This window comes from Drosophila tropicalis, unplaced genomic scaffold (assembly GCF_018151085.1).
Source record: "Drosophila tropicalis isolate 14030-0801.00 unplaced genomic scaffold, ASM1815108v1 contig_1190, whole genome shotgun sequence".
In the NCBI taxonomy this organism is placed as follows: domain Eukaryota; kingdom Metazoa; phylum Arthropoda; class Insecta; order Diptera; family Drosophilidae; genus Drosophila; species Drosophila tropicalis.
This window is the reverse complement of record NW_027172561.1, coordinates 2,006,648-2,023,453: the sequence shown is the minus strand read 5'-3', so window position 1 is coordinate 2,023,453 and position 16,806 is coordinate 2,006,648. Positions and strand designations below refer to the sequence as shown.

Here is a 16,806-nt window from a genome sequence, read left to right as displayed (position 1 = left end):
TATGACTTGCTTGGTGATTTAAGGGTGGTGTGTAAGCACTTTTTAGTTTTGGTATTTTTTGTTAAGGGGATTTTTGTGGGGTTTTTAAAATTTTCCCGCTGTTATTGCACACTGTTGATTTGCACCACCTTTCACTCTAGAGTCACTATAAGCTAGATTTAAGGAAAAAAAAGCTAGAATAAGTTGCATGTTCGACTCTATTGTCGGAGTCTGACTCTTTTGCTCGACTGCATGGTCGAAGTCTGACTCCATTGCTCGATTCCAACCATTTCTCACGATTTTTACTCTCTTTTTACTCTCTTTTGCATAAACAGCGCTCTTTTGTTGGATGTTGGATCGAGTTGCATGTTGGATCGAGCTGCGACATCGAGTTGCGAGTAGATTTCAAGCTATAAGCATTTTAACCACTTTCCAAGCTATTTCATTTTGAAATATCCCGATCTAGCTTAAAATAAGCCAAAATGGCAACACTGCTCTTGTAGCGCGAACCTGTCGTTTAAGTTGTTTTGTTAGTTTGTTGTTGTTGTTAGACGTGATGAGCTTGCTTAGTTTTGATTATAATTTAAACAAACGAATGCCGAAATAGCGCACCACTTGAAACACAAACCTGCAGTAACAATAACAATGGCCGGTTTCGTTGCGGTGCACACAGGTTCGCCTTGAAATTCAGAATAATCCTCAATTCCCCCAACACACACATCAATCATTACACAAACACATATGTGGCGGCAGTCTCTATAGTTTATAAGATTGATTAACAGAATAACGTATGTATGCCAATCGTTTATAGGTGCTGGAAATTGCATTGACGAAACCAAATATCATCGCGTCATCAAGGAGGCCTGCATCCGGGCTACCGATATACTACGAAATGGTGGCAATGCTGTCGATGCTTGCGAGGCTGCCATCATGAGACTGGAGAATTGTGGCTATACCAATGCTGGCTATGGCTCCAATCTCTGTATGGACGGTACGATCCAGTGCGATGCATCCATTATGAATGGAACAACATTAAATTTTGGCGCCTGTACGAATGTTAGCCGTGTAAAGAATCCTATACAGCTGGCACGTCGCATTTGTGATAGCCAATCGAATCCCCAGCTTATGGAACGTATACCGCCCATGATTCTGGCTGGTAATGGAGCCGAACGTTATGCTGAGGAAATGGGCTGCACTATGATTGAGCCCACCGTGCTGATCTCATCGAAAGCGAAATTCCTATATAATCATTATAAAAGTAAATACGAACTAGTTGCTGGCAATCGAAGCAACAAAAATGCCTCTGTCGACGAGGAGGTGGAGGAGACAGAACAAGAGAGTCAAGATTCCATTATGCCCGTGCCCGATCCGGGTAATGAGGTTGAACTAACTGCCGCCCTAGACACAGTAGGGGCGGTGTGCGTTGATGCTTCTGGCCAAACAGCAGCTGGCTGCAGTTCTGGCGGCATACTATTAAAAGTCCCAGGTCGTGTGGGTCAAGCGGCATCCTATGGTGCCGGTTGTTGGGCCACCGATACCGATGATCTATCCATTGCCACATGCACCACAGGCAATGGGGAGTACCTAATGAAGACTCTGCTGGCCAAAGAGATATGCAATGGAGCATTTACCAGCGATTGTGCGGTCACCAGTCTGCATAAGACATTCAAGCAAAAGTTTCTTGATTCACCATTGTTGCCGCAGCAGCAGGATCTCTATGCCGGCGCCTTGACATTGCTCTACTATCCGAAACAGAGCAGCGGCGAGGTGATGTGGAGCCATACAACGCAATCGTTTTGCGTCGGCTACATGGCGACAACACAGAAAGTGCCAAAGGTTTGTATGCACAATTTTTGCAGCCATCGACTATCCATCATCCATTTGGAGGCTAATTCTGTCTGTCTGTTTGCCTTTTTGTTTATGCATCTTTCTGTATGTATATGTATGTATGATGTATATTTGTGTTCTCTTTTCTTCGGTTTTCTTGCAGTTTGTATTCTCGCCACTGCCCACATATAGTGTCCCGGGACGGTCGTGCGTCGTTAATGGTCACAATTTCCCTCTGCGCATTTAATTATGGATAGGCCAGAATATAGTCAGCCAACTAGCCAGATGTTGGCACTCGAGTCAACTCAGACATTCAGTCATCCATCCAAGCATTCGACCAATCATCAATCCTTCACCTCATCGTCGTCGTCATTTACAAAGACTCGGCATTTGCAGCAATATAGTTTTTTTTTTTTTTTTTTCTATTTTTTGTGCAATTCATTTGATTTAATGTTTAATTGCCGCGACAATCGCTGCCAATGCAAAAGAAGCAGCAGCAACAACAACAACAACATCAATCAGGAGCAAATAGCATTTTTATTTTGCTTTTGTCTCTCTGTATGAAAATTATTAAGAATCATTAAATTAAAACTTTTAATTGTATATACTATTAACCTACATATATCTATGTATCTAAATATCATACACACACTCATACCGTTTACCCCACCCCTCTTTGTTTTGGTGTGTACTACCAGCAATGAAATAAGATTTCAAATATCATTTTAATTTCTCCTCGTTGAACTTAAGCTAAAGCGAAACACAACTGCTCGCTATATAAATCAGGCAAAAACAAACGCCCAGAGAGTGTAACCCAAAAATATCATATTCAACTAAAATATGTTTGTATCCATATTCTCAATATATATATGTACGTTGTATATATATGTACATACATATGTGTGTGTGTACACATTTTTCGACAGTCTGACGTATGTGTTCATATGTTTGGTTTATGTCCGAGTCTTTATGGGGCCATCACCCATGTACAGAACCCAACCCATTAATCTCGACGACATTAGAATGAATCTACAAACGCTTTATGCCCAAATCATTAACAAGGCCTTTCTAAATTTCTAATTTCCATCATCACTTAATAGTATCGATTATATTGTGTGAGCAACTGCAATGCTTTTTTACATTTAAATTAGATTTAATTCATTAATTTAACTGTTTAGCTAATAATAGTTCGGACAAGTGTTTGTTCCCACAAAAAACAAAGAAACAGAAAAAAACACATACATATATTCAGTCGATCCATAAAATGTAGTCTTAGCTATAATTGCTCCTATACATACGAGTACTATGTACATAATATGTAGTGTATATTTTATTTTGTTGTACGACTGTCGACAGCCTTGACAGAGATTAGCAAAACAAAAACAAAAACTAAACAAAAATCTAGTAATTAAAGATCAACGCAAAATTGTTGACAATAAAAACAACCAATTATTGTTTAATCTTTCTCTTAATAATTTTTATATTTGTGTATTTAATACTTACATATGTGTGCATGTAGTAATTAAAAAAAGTAATTGTAGCAACAAATCGTTGAAATCACATTCATGATTGATTATCGTTTTAGTTAGGGCTTTAGTTTTTTTTTTATGCCAATCGCCTTGCTTTTCGGTGTAAACATGTTTTTTAAATAATTCTTCAATTGATTTCAAAGAAACGTCTGAAGCAACTGTAGACTTGGTGGCAGCAGAAGCCTCGGTAAAAACTGAAGAATCAATTGAAGAGGATTCATTAGGTGAAGATTCGTTCGTAGAAGCATTGGCAGTTTAGGAGTCAGAAGCTGCTGAAGAATCGCTTGTGGAAGAACCATCTGCTGTGGTAGATTCTGAAGATACTGAAGAATCGGTTGTTGAAGAAGCATCGGCTGTGGTAGATTCTGAAGCTACTGAAGAATCGGTTGTGGAAGAAACATCTGCTGTGGACGAATCAGAAGCAGCTGAAGAATCGGTTGTTGAAGAAGCATCGGCTGTGGTAGATTCTGAAGCTATTGAAGAATCGCTTGTAGAAGAAGCATCTGCTGTAGAGGAATCAGAAGCCGCTGAGGAATCGGTTGTTGAAGAAGCATCTGCTGTAGAGGAATCAGAAGCAGCTGAAGATTCGGTTGTCGAAGAAGCATCGGCTGTGGTAGATTCTGAAGCTACTGAAGAATCGGGTGTGGAAGAAGCATCTGCTGTAGAGGAATCAGAAGCCGCTGAGGAATCGGTTGTTGAAGAAGCATCTGCTGTAGAGGAATCAGAAGCAGCTGAAGATTCGGTTGTTGAAGAAGCATCGGCTGTGGTAGATTCTGAAGCTACTGAAGAATCGGCTGTGGTAGATTCTGAAGCTACTGAAGAATCGGTTGTTGAAGAAGCATCTGCTGTAGAGGAATCAGAAGCAGCTGAAGATTCGGTTGTCGAAGAAGCATCGGCTGTGGTAGATTCTGAACCTACTGAAGAATCGGGTGTGGAAGAAGCATCTGCTGTAGAGGAATCAGAAGCCGCTGAAGAATCGGTTGTTGAAGAAGCATCGGCTGTGGTAGATTCTGAAGCTGCTGAAGAATCGGTTGTTGAAGAAGCATCGGCTGTGGTAGATTCTGAAGCTGCTGAAGAATCGGTTGTTGAAGAAGCATCTGCTGTAGAGGAATCAGAAGCTGCTGTAGTCGACGTTGTGCTGACCGTCACTGCACAACTGGCAGGCCATTGAGCGACACAAGTCAGGGTTGTGGTGTCATAGTATGGGTTGGCCGAAGGACATGACAACGAAAGGGCTATCCAATTGGCGGAATTTCCACTGGGTTTTTGGCAATAGGCATAACTATTGCATGTGGTGTCCGCATAGATTCTGGTATAGAAGAAAGTGTATGATGTCTGACTGCTGGCTGCTATGCAGATATCCTGTAATTCTGCAGCATCGGGAGTCGTGGCAGGAGCAGCTGTTGTGGTAACAGCTTGGAATACCTCATTGCTGCAAGTCGGCTCTAGGTTTAACTGTAAAGTAGAATAAATTGAATATATAATGGGAAATTCGGAATCCTGATTGTAGAACCTACAAAGGTGGCCGTGCAATTGGGCACACAGACAGTGCCATAGTCAGTGAGAGCACTTAGCACGCACACTTCATTCGTGTCGCAGTCGTATACGGTCGACGTCAAAGCAGATCCGCCGGAACACCGGGCAAATTGATAGCTGCTGACACAAGTGTACAGGTTGCTCCCGCTACTGCAACTCTCACAATCCGCCCCATTGGCGCTAGTGCCACTGCATACGTCCAGATGATCGGTATCCGTGCCCACTGTGGATTCAGCTATACAAACTGCTGCATTATTGCTGCAAACATAGCCATCCGTACAATTTTGTATGGTCCCAACAGATGAGCCCTCTACGTGAAATAGAGTGAAAACGTTAACTTTCCTCCCTACCAATCGTTATCTTTTGTCTCCATGTCCAAACTCACTCATGCAATTGTAATATTGACTCTGACTAACACAGAACACATCGTTGGCATCTTGACACTCGTTACATGTCTGTGCTCTGATGGCAAGGATACCCATCAGGAGAATTAAACAAATCGTATGTAGTCTAGTCCTCATTTTTTGATTTGTTTCACTTTTCTGCTTTGGTTGATGTGATTTCGTTTACTGATTTCATATAGACCAAATACTGTAACTTATATAGCCCAAAAGATTTGCAAAATTTAACCTTCAACGACGCGTTTATTGGTCCTTCTCGTGATAAAAGTGTTTACTCCACTGTGCGCTTGTCTGTCAGAGTGTCATATAACCATAAAGTAATATTGAAGCATTTTCGGGGAAGCATAATAACAAACTAAATATACAACGAAAAATTGGCAATGGCCCTGAGACTACACCAAGTTTTTGGCCCTCTGATAACAGATAACACCAAAGACATTTAACGGGTCGATTTACCAATTTAAATAAACAACCAAAATAGAACCAAAAAAATATTCCAAAGCAACTAAAGATTTGGTCACTGAATAGCCAATTGGCTATAGAAGCTTTTATTTTTCATTCAGAACCATATCCAGAGTATACTGATGTAATCCAGGACCTCCCTTTTGTCCCATTATCCCTCCCCATACCGTAGCAATCAAAATGAAGTAAGTAAGTCGTTTCGCAGACTTCGGTGTACCATGCACGAAGTAAATAAATGTTTCAAATTTCGAAGACCAAATGTACATATGTACATACATATGTCTTTTAAATTGTAGCATATGCTATCTTTCTCACTCTACAAACACACAAGCACTTTAGCGCCGCCATTACCCTACGGCCAAATCCGCCGTTATGGACAGCATGTTTCCAGTCCGATTTCAATAAAATTGGTAGGTTGGTAGCAAAATCGAAATCAACTCGATATATCAAAATACTACACGAGTCTACATTCCAAGTTAGTTGACTCTATCTTTCTAAGTCTCCGAGACCTAGGTGTTCAAACAGACGGACGGACGAGGCTAGATCGACTCGGCTGTTGATCCTGATCAAGAATATACATATATACTTAATGGGTTCGGAAAAGCTTCCTTCTGCCTGTTTCATCCATTTTGGATAAAGGTGACGTTTTTAACCCCTTAAGGTATATATGTTCTTGATCAGCGTGAGAACCAGAGTCGATATAGCCATGTGTGTATTAACTTTAAGCCCTCAATTAAAAGGCTATTGGAATGAAACTTGGTATTTAAGCTTTTTATGTATGTATTTAGATAAAGTTATATCGGACAACCATAACACTGCCATGGGAAGAAATATAGGAAAATAAAATGAAGTAGACATAGTAAGAAACTATTTATAATATATTTGGTGAAGGAATTAACGATTTTCAAATGGCATTCAGTTCATTTCATTGCTTGCTTTATTTCCAATATTACAACAATTTCATTAAGGCCAAGCTTAAGCTTTGTAGTTGTAACATGGAAATAGTTCAAGCCATGTGGACGGAACCGAATGGGGGTCTAACCACCCTCGAAATGCAAGTGTTTCTACAAATGTTAAACTTTCAATAAATTTGTCCGTTTTCGATAAATCCCTGATCTTGATTTATCGATCTTTTGTAGTTACAAAATCAAAAAATGGGTAGATAACCCTTAAACTGTAACTTAAAAGCTTAATCCTAAAGAGTAGATAATATAGAATGCTGACTTAAATTTTTAATACCAGTGAGTGCTTAAGACTTACGATCCTCACATAATTTTCAATTACAATTACAATCAAAAACTTATTGTATAGAAGTTTTGAGACTCGCGAACATTTTTTTTAAACGAATGCAGCAAAAATGTAGCTTGGAAGATACTGTAGGGTTCGGTTATAACGGTTATTTCGGTTATTTAGTATATTTGTTGAATCTACTCTTAGATTAGACCCTAACGACAAATTTGAGATAATTTTCTTAGTCTAGTACTTAAGCTAAATCCTGGGGATACAGCAGACGGCCCTAATCACGGATTATTGGGTTGGTCTGTAGTTTCTTTTAAGACGAGTTCTATTGTTAGTTCGCGTAAGGGAATTGGCAACAGCATTTGGATGTGCAACCAGTTTTGCAGAGTACTTTAGTTGTTGACTACCTATTTCAGATTTTACGCTAGGTATATTTAGATCATTTTGAATGTTGAAGATTCCGTCCTCTTTTCCTCTAGCCAAACTCTATTGAAAGCCTGGGCAACATCGGGAAAAACAGCCGCACAGTATTCTTTTAGTTCGAATGCTGTTCGTATTTCGAATGTTATGCGATTGACTTGTTCAATTGTCCCATGTTTTTCGCGGAAGCCGAACTGGTGTAAAGGGATTGTCTTCTCCGATGCCAGAAATGAGTTTAGTCGGATCTGCAGGGCCTTTTCAAAAAGCTTCGATAGACATGGTAGCAAACTAATTGGCGTATAGGATGATTGCTGGGTTTTGTCCTTTCCCACTTTAGGAATCATGATGGTAGTGGACCTTTTCCACGCTCTTGGGAAGTTGCCAATTCTTATTATAGCTTTGAACAGTTTGCAGATGTATTGTATGGTCCTTTAGACTTAAGTTAAATATCCTTTTTTTTGTTCGAGACCCCGTTTAAGATATTTTTCATACCAAGCATCGAAAATTAAAATAAGCAAAGTTTTTGTTTAACAACTTTATTAACTTTCTAAAAAGTATGTATGTATGTTATGTACTCTTGTGTTCGTAATATGTATATAAATCTTTTGCTGAATTTCGGGCTCTTTAGCAACCACTCGGCTTGGTGGTCACACAAGCGTTCTGGGTATTATCGTAGTACGGTTTGGTTGTCGGACACGAGAGATAAAGAGCCACATTGAAGGCAGCACTTGTGCTAGATCTTTGGCAGTAAATGTAGCTTCTGCAAGAGCTGTCCGCGGTATTCATGGTATAGAAATATAATTCAGTGCTCGTTGCCGCATCATCGCAGACATTTGTGTAGACGCCTGTTGTTGTTGAAGGAGCCACTGTGGTGGTTTTCACATTGCCATCATTGCTGCAGGTGGCCTCTAGATCCAACTGGGAAAGCGAAAAGAAGGAATCATGAAAGTCATTGGGGGAAGGGGTTCTTTTTGTTTCTGAAACCTACAAAGGAGAGTGTACAATTGGGTACACAAATGGTACCATAATCCGTCAAGGCACTTAGCACACAAACTTCATTGGCACCACAATCGTAGACGGATGACGTCACACCACCCACACAACGTGCAAATTGATTACTGCTGACACAGGTGTAGGTGGTGCTGCCGCTGCAACTGCCACAATTTCCATTGCCATTGGATCCACAAACATCCACAATTGTGTCGGTTATATCGGCCGTGGGAACACAAACAGCCGGACTATTGCTGCAAACTTCCCCTGTTGAGCACGCGTCCAAATCTCCCGTTATCTCATTTTCTATTTGGTGAAAGTTATAGTTTAAACCCAAAGTGCAACTCCATGCTCAATCGATCGTCTTACTCATGCAATTGTAAAAATGCGTTTGGTTGTAGCAATAGGCCGAGTTTGCTGTCTGGCACACTTTGCAGGATTGGGCCGTTGTCGCAAGGATTCGCAGACCAACAATGGCCAAAGCAATTAAAAGCTTTTGCATTCTGTAACAATTTTCCGTTTGATCGTATGCACGAACTGATCTCAAAAGTACCTGAGCAAACGTCTTTTATACCCCAAAAAAAAAGAAACCACCCCCGAAATATGAGCCAAATCAAATACTAAGTTTATGATCTCTGTTAAAGATAATGCTGTTGACTTCATTTTGATTATGTTTTCAAAATTTGAATCATTAAAAACATATGGAGCCCCAAGAGCAAAGGCTTGTGGCCTTAACCAAAATTCATTTTCTTTCCATTTCATAACTTTATGTTCTTTTCCATGAAAAACAGAAAACATATAACCGCAAGAAACTAGAAACAAATTTTAGTTTTTCTCTTCGCGGGAGCCACAATAAAGACTCTACATCAAATTGAAAAGAAACCAGAGGGCCGGGGCTAACTTCGACCGTGCCGAAGTTTGTATACCCTATCATAAGCTTCCATGGGAGCGATATATTTTTTTTTAATATAAAGGAAAGCGGAAGGAAATCATGCGGACAATTCTGTTCGCCACAATATAGTTGTCATATTCTTCTCTTGCCTTGTCATCCTATTATACTTTGACTAAGTTAGATACAGGAGAAAAGAAAGAAGAGAAAAAACCTCTGTATTTTTACTTTATTTAATTTATTTTTGAACTACAATAGAATTGCGATTCAAACAGGATCTCTTCGGGTTGGACCAGGTAGTTCCCAGAAGAATTACAGTAACTTCTGTTCAAATGTTCTTTTCCAGATGGTTTTCAATGTGCTTAAAACTCTGCTCAAGCTTTGAATTAGTCGTTCGACAGTAGCCAGCTCTCCTCTGGATCAAGCAGTGAGTTTTTTTTAGATTAAGGTTCAGACAGTTCCTTGAATACAGTGGGAGCGCTTGCAGAGCACCTCGTCTGGTGGACCTATGGTGGAGGCTGCGACATAAAGGCCAGACCGCGCCCCATCGAATCTAAATTCGAAATTGAAATGGAAGGCGGCCCCCTTATATGGACATTCTGCCAAAGAATATGCTGCTCGAAAGACCATCGTAACCTGCTGGAAGATTTTTTTGGCTACTTTCAGGATTTCAGGCACGTTGCCTATCTGGAATTTAATGAAGTCGCTTACCGGTCACCGGGCCGAGTACAATGGAATGGGTTCAGAAAACATTTGTTCTCTGAGACAATATGTGGCCATGACTCTGATTCAGTTCTTGCTTTAAACTGCTTCCGGAGTTGCGTGGCCAAAGGTCGAGTGTAGCTTGCAACGTATTTTGAAGCTCCTAGAAAACCAGAACTCCAATATTTCGACAGAGAAATGAGCAGTAGTTGGTCGAACAAATTTACCGCCCACGTCCCCTGAAAACGTCGCTGACATTTGCTTCAATGAACAAGTGGAGATCTGGATGGATGCGAAGAGTGCGGATGTCATCAAGGAGGGATCCAATCGACCATTGTCCTGGAAGAGAAAACTTGGTATTATTTTATACTTACAAAATCAACTCCTTTCCATTCCCTCCATCTATTGTTCTCACTTACCAGGATATTATTCTTTTTATTTATGGATTTTTCTTTACTTTATATTTAATTTTGTTTTTTTGTTTATTTTACCGACTGTTTGATGTTTTCAGATTCTGCTGTGACTTGCTACTGAAATGAATCCGAAACGGATCTGGGGTATTGAAAATGAAAATGACAGAAGAAACACAAGACCTACTTTTATTTTTAGTTTATTATACCCTTGCAAAAAGGGGATATTAATTTTGGTTAGAGGTGTGCAACGCATAGAAGAAAGCATTTCCGACCATATAAAGTATATATATTCTTGATCAGCACGACGGGACGATTTCAAAAAGCCATGTCCGTCTGTCCGTCCGTCTGGAACAACGCGAACTCCTTCTAGACCGTTAGAGCTACAGGGTTGAAATTTTGCATTAAAATTGTATACCTATATATTGAACAGTTTGAAATCAGCGCTATCGGCACTATATAGTATAGCTACCAAACAAACGGAAAGGCACGAACAGTGAATTTTCTCAATAACTTCGTTATTTTCTCAGCTATTGAAATTGAATATTGGTGAATTTATTACACCCTTAATCGACTTTGCCAAATTTAATCAAGATCGGGTAACTAAATCATGAAGCTCCCATAGGAACAATCGGAAAATTGTGGGCCTTCCATTAGACTTTTTAGATAAAACGTTTTCCACTTTGACGGCTTTAAGTAAGGAAAGAGTAACAAAAAACTTTCAAGGGTATACAAATTTGATTTATGTTCTCTTCACAAGACTTACATATATTATTATACTTTCTTTAAGTAAAAGTTGCGTAATAAAAGAACCTCTCTCTCTCAGTTCCATATTTGACCAAGCCATCTATGTATATTTTGAACCTGGCCCATACTCTCCCCTACCACTTCTCTGGAAGTACACAGAAAACAAAAAGTCAAAGTTAAATTCTCCCTTCAAAGGAAATATTTGTATTAATCAAAAGGTTCTAAGTTCATGCCCGCCATTGTATGTGTGGCTCTGGGCTCTGGGTAAATGTTTGTGTAAAAGAATAAGTTTCTAAATTTCTTACTTATTATATGCCAATATAGTTTATGGCCAAGTATATATCACATATATGCATATGCTTCAGATTCTTATCTGCTTATCTAAAGGTAATTTCACAAGCAAGACTGAAAGACCATATCTAGATACCCTTTCAGATACAGATCTCCAGAGTCTATATAAATAAACTGTATGTAATTGTCAATTAAATGAAGAAAAAATGTTCCAGTAGTATATTAATATGAAATCCTTTTTATTCCATCGGAACTAATCCTTGCTAGAGGATTCGAATGATTCAAGCTCTGACTTAACTGACAAACAAACAATTTTGTTTATTTGAATAAGTCTTAAATAGAAATTGTCGTTAGCATATTACGTATACGTAATGCGGTTCGTTTAGTATGCTGAACAATTTGAATTGTATTACGTATACGCCATGTGGTTCATATAATATGCTAAATAATTTGAATCATTTTGAAGCTTCTTCACTATAGATAAAGAAAAGTGTTAGAATTTATAATTTATTCTATGTGCAATTTCATTTTTGTAGTTGTAACTCTCCAAGGCTAAAAAATATGTGTAAACATTTGATTATCATTTTATTATTACACTGTATGCTAATAGATAAATCCAAGGCTACATGAAAAACCGGGAGGAGACAAAATCACCAAATATTCTGGTGATGTGTAGAATGTGTTTGTTGTCTAATCTTTAGCAATTGCTTGGTTTAGTGCCAACACAAGCGCCGCTGGATGAGTCAAAGTAGGGGGCAGCTGAAGATGGGCAAGTCAGTCGAATGGCAGTCGATGTGGTCGCTGTTAGACTGCTTCTCTCGCAATATAGATAGCTATTGCATGTGCTATCCGCCGTATAAATGGCATAGAAATACAAGGATGTTGAATAGCCAGCTGAAGCCACATCACAGGCAGCCTTCAGTTCATCTGTGGTCGGCGCAGTGGTTGGCGGAATTGTTGGAACTACCGCTGTATAGTTGCCATTGCTGCATGAAGGAGAATACTAGAAAACAAATAACGCTTAGAAATTAATTGAAGTTCTTCAAACGACAGAGACCAAAAGAAACTTACACTCATGGACTCGGCAGCGCACTTGGATACACAAATAGAACCAAGAACTTGACCTTCTAGAATACATACATCATCCCCATCACAGCTATATACTTTCGATGTTACAGCATCACCATTGACACAGCGTACATATTGATTTTCACTGGCACAGGCGTAGGCGTAGCTTCCAAAACAAACTCCACAGTTTGTACCAGTCATTGAGCCACTGCACACATCGATTATAGTCGATCCATCGACAGATGTAGTTGGAACACAGACTTCAGCACTATTACTGCAAACATATCCATCGCTGCAATTCTGAAGTGTGCCAATTTTCTCATTGCCTAGCAACAGGAAATCCATTTTTAAAGACTATAACGATCTTTTCGATCTCCTAAAAGTCCTTACCCATGCAATTGTAATATGTTGAATCGGTGACACAATACGCTTGATTTGCCGCCTGACACGTGCCACAGGTTTGTCCCTCTATCGTGGCAATGCCCCATGTGCCAACTATGAAAAAAGCTACCGTGAACTTCAACATACCGAAAGAGTTTGCAAAACTGATCTGCTTAAGTTTGTCTTATATATAGCATACATCCTGAAGTTTTTTTTTTTTTACTGAGGCATGTTGGCACTTTTATGAGATAATATTTAATATGATTCCAGCCTTGTGTTCGTCCACCATCTCATGTACATAGCACACGATTCTTATTATTATCATAAACTTATATAAGGAAATAATAATCACTAGACATTTTCCTATTTTTAGCTCGGACCACGAGAAAGTTATATTTCCATGTTTGTTTAACGCTAATATCTAAATTGTTTAAGGCATTCGGTTTTGTTTTAGAAATTGAAATGAAATTTTAACACAACGAGAGATGAGTTAAATTAGTGGAATCTTTACTCATTCCTTTTTTTCTAAAATTTGTTTTGAGAATCGCAAGTCTCGGAATGTTATAAAACAAACAACTTCATAACAATATTATATGGGATCTGGATTTGTTTATCTAAAATAACAAATATTAATTATATATTATATTTATTTATAATGCTTACAAAAAAAAACAAAAACATCCTCCGCACTGATAAAAGGCCTTTCCACAAAAATGATCTGATTTGAAAAAAAGAAAAGATTTAGAAATTAGATCACAATATCCAGTTTTTGTCATAGCTGATTTTAATTTGATTTGATTTTGACCATCAAAATTGATTTTTGATAAAAAGGAATCTAAGCAACGAAAAATACATCCCATGTCAGAATTGGTTCAGCAGTTTTTCAGAAATTCTGGTATGAAAAGTTTCAACCCCTACACACACTCCGCCGTAGTAATACAAATTCAGCTACACATATATCCGAACATATTTATCAGACTTTCTAAAAATGCAAAAAATCAATAATTTATATCCTCCAAGTTTCCACAGATGAAGTGGAAAAGCCTAGGGATTTGGGCATTCTTTTTGCTTCTGTTACCATCTATAGTCAATAATCTTATTCTTATTCTTCATCTAAGAAGCACATGGTTAAGCTATCACCATTAAGCTGATTGGATGTTTTTAGTGTTAAAGGTTAACTTTATGTTTACATTACAGTTACAGTTACAGTTAATATACATATTCTCATTAGATAGTAAAATGTTCTTGCCATAATAAATTGGTAGAGTTTACACATCGTTTTTTTGGGTCACAGTCATTTGACGGGAAAATCGTTTTTATGCCATGAAGGAAGGAACCTTTTTTGACCCCATAAAGAGGGGTATATATTCTTGATCAGCATCAACAGCCGAGTCGATCTAGCCTTGCCCGTCTGTCCGTATTAACACCTGGATCTCGAAGACTATAAAAGATAGATCCACCAAATTTGGTATATGGACTCGTGTAGTATATGAAGTGATCAAGTTTATTTCAAATTTTTGGCACGCTCTCTTCAGCCCCCGCAATTTAAGCAAAAGTGTTTTTCTTGGATATTGAAATTTTAGGCAGTTAGGCTTTGGAGGTAGAAATTCAATTAATTTGACGTTCCGAATAATATAACATAATATAACACTGAATAATTTAACATGATGTGGTTTGCTTTTACTTAATATCCTTAAGAGAATATTTTTTTATTACTATAAAAATCGCTATTTGACAGATCGGTTTTTCGTAAAACAATTTCAAAAAGCACAAAAAGATTTTAAAGGATTTTAGCGGTAATCTTGACTTTTAAGTATCTCATGATGCAATTTTGAAGCGCCAACTTACTTCATTTAAAAACAAAAAGTAAAGATAGAACTAATTTTTATGGATATTCATAATTTGTGGATATTTTTGTGTATATTCTTGAAGATATTTGTACAAATGAGAACTTCTTTAGCTTATGCTTTGAACTGAAATGTACTACAACTTTTCTAAACAAAGCCAAATATAAATGTTAATTTTTGACTCTAACTAAGAGTAAAACAATTGGCAAACAATTGTTTAAATTGAAACACTAGGGCAAGTCATCTTAAATTTTAAGTGACTTCCTCTAGCAATTAGTTGGTCTGTCGCTGACACATATCTTTTTGGCTGAATCATAGTACGGGGTAGCTGGGGTTGGACATGTCAAATAGAGGACCACCCAAGCGGTATCCTGTACACTTGTTCGCTGACAATAGATGAAGCCATTGCAATTCGTATCCTCCGCGTATGGGGTATAGAAGAACAAGGACGTTGTATCGATGCCATCACAAATTGTCTTCATGGCATCCTTGTTGGGTGGTGCAACAGTTGGAATTACCACAACATCATTGCTGCAAGTGGCTTCGAGATTTAACTGTGCATTGAAGGAAAAGAATTTAGTTGGCAAGGAATTAATTTAAACAGGGTGTACCTACAAATGAGAGGGCACAGCTGGGCACACAAACGTTGTTGTAATCACTTTGAGCACTTAGCACACAAACTTCATCGGAGGCGCAATCCAAGACGTTGGATTTCGAAACCAAACCATTTTCACAAACTGCATATTGTGTCTTACTGACACATGCATAGGTACCATCTGTTCCATTGCAGGTTTCGCAATCGATGCCGTTTTCATTGTCGGTTTCCTCTTCGCTCTCCTTGCAGACGTCCAGGATAGTGTCGTCGTTCACCGAGAATTCCAGTACACAAAAATCCATGGTATTCGTGCAGATTTGTCCATCAGGGCAAGAAATAAGCTGACCAATTGGTCCGCTTCCCGCTGAAAATCAAATTTACATCCTTTTTCCAACTTGGGCTTTTTCTTTTCTTTTTTTTTTCCTTGTCCTTACCTACGCAATAGTAATAAGAGGTTCGATTATCGCAAAAGATCGCATTCTCCGTCTGACATTGTTGACAATTTTGTCCCAGTATTAAGTCAATTTGCAATGCAACACAAATGAAGTATATGCAAATCTTGGACATTTCGCTACAGTGATATGCCAAAGACTGATCTTGGGGGTCTTCAGTTGTTGCGATTTTGTATTTATAGAGAAAAGTGCAGTTTATTAGGCACTGTTTATGAGTCCTTCTAATGATAAGTCTATTGACAATGCCAGTGATATGAAGAAGTGCATTAATTTATGGTGCATTACTTTAAGTTTCTATTCTGGTTTGTCGTAGACCAATCGGTCTATATCTACATATATAGTTTTGTAAAAAAAAACAAATTTTCCAATAGATTTGCATTGTTTTACATAGTTCATGTCACATCAAGACATAATCAAAGGCATTTCTTGTCAGTGTTGCAGTCAAATATTTGCAGTTTCTATTATCTCTTTTGCTTACTTAACGCTAATGGGGACTTATCAGTTAAATTATCCAACTACATAGACTATAAAGCATTTATTTATTTGTATATGCAGTTATCAGATGTTTTCGAGCTTGTCGAATGAGAAGTTAACATGATTTCGTTTAACGATTTCATAGAAATTCGTTGCAACAATATTTCATTTATCCAAGCGAATTGACAGGGAAATGCTATTTCCGTTAAGTAAAATCGTAAAAGGGTATAACTGCACATATTAAAGACATCAGTGATAAAGAGTTGCTTCAAACAGTTTACTTCAACATGTCCGAATAACTTCAGTCAAGTTTTACTGTATGCAAAAGAAATGCAATCACGGCGGATCAAAGAGAGGGGGAAGAGCTGGAGTAGAGTTATCTTGGAGATTATAAGAGCTAGAGCCACTAAATTTGGTATGTTAGCCAATAACTAAACTAAAGCTATCAAAGTTGACAACTTGGCACACACACACATCAAATTTTATTAAAAAGGCACTAATATTAGCCAAGTTATGCCCTCATTAGGTTGGAATTGGTCTTTGACATGTGGTCATTACACACCTGGA

The 16,806-nt window shown here is 38.3% G+C and overlaps 5 protein-coding genes and 1 long non-coding RNA gene across 7 annotated transcripts; 1 reads left to right on the top strand and 5 right to left on the bottom strand.

Annotated features, from left to right (window-relative positions):
- The first annotated feature begins 487 nt into the window (after positions 1–487).
- Positions 488–3,266, top strand: Tasp1 (Taspase 1). Its single transcript, XM_068293589.1, has 3 exons — positions 488–652; positions 791–1,815; positions 1,970–3,266. Exons 1-3 carry the CDS (start codon positions 625–627, stop codon positions 2,051–2,053), a joined length of 1,137 nt encoding a protein of 378 aa, XP_068149690.1. The 5' UTR covers positions 488–624; the 3' UTR covers positions 2,054–3,266.
- Positions 3,267–3,312: 46 nt separating this feature from the next.
- LOC137579765 (uncharacterized) lies at positions 3,313–5,426 on the bottom strand. The gene is made up of 3 exons (XM_068293578.1): positions 5,257–5,426; positions 4,853–5,181; positions 3,313–4,790 (listed from the first exon to the last, which is right to left on the bottom strand). Exons 1-3 carry the CDS (start codon positions 5,390–5,392, stop codon positions 3,591–3,593), a joined length of 1,665 nt encoding a protein of 554 aa, XP_068149679.1. The 5' UTR covers positions 5,393–5,426; the 3' UTR covers positions 3,313–3,590.
- Positions 5,427–8,017: 2,591 nt separating this feature from the next.
- Positions 8,018–8,885, bottom strand: LOC137580515 (uncharacterized). The gene is made up of 3 exons (XM_068294590.1): positions 8,753–8,885; positions 8,382–8,689; positions 8,018–8,311 (listed from the first exon to the last, which is right to left on the bottom strand). The coding sequence occupies exons 1-3, from the start codon at positions 8,883–8,885 to the stop codon at positions 8,018–8,020; spliced, it is 735 nt and encodes a 244-aa protein (XP_068150691.1).
- A 604-nt stretch (positions 8,886–9,489) lies between these two features.
- LOC137580299 (uncharacterized) lies at positions 9,490–10,498 on the bottom strand. Of its 2 annotated transcripts, none has more exons than XR_011032996.1 (3): positions 10,394–10,498; positions 9,984–10,313; positions 9,490–9,928 (listed from the first exon to the last, which is right to left on the bottom strand). It is a non-coding gene; the product is annotated as an uncharacterized lncRNA (long non-coding RNA). The 2 variants fall into 2 exon arrangements; XR_011032997.1 differs by having other exon boundaries at positions 9,490–9,911.
- A 1,621-nt stretch (positions 10,499–12,119) lies between these two features.
- Positions 12,120–12,835, bottom strand: LOC137580506 (uncharacterized). The gene is made up of 2 exons (XM_068294578.1): positions 12,494–12,835; positions 12,120–12,425 (listed from the first exon to the last, which is right to left on the bottom strand). Exons 1-2 carry the CDS (start codon positions 12,833–12,835, stop codon positions 12,120–12,122), a joined length of 648 nt encoding a protein of 215 aa, XP_068150679.1.
- Positions 12,836–14,544: 1,709 nt separating this feature from the next.
- On the bottom strand, positions 14,545–15,902 carry LOC137579559 (uncharacterized). Its single transcript, XM_068293344.1, has 3 exons — positions 15,748–15,902; positions 15,334–15,677; positions 14,545–15,272 (listed from the first exon to the last, which is right to left on the bottom strand). The coding sequence occupies exons 1-3, from the start codon at positions 15,878–15,880 to the stop codon at positions 14,985–14,987; spliced, it is 765 nt and encodes a 254-aa protein (XP_068149445.1). The 5' UTR covers positions 15,881–15,902; the 3' UTR covers positions 14,545–14,984.
- Between the last annotated feature and the right edge of the window lie 904 nt (positions 15,903–16,806).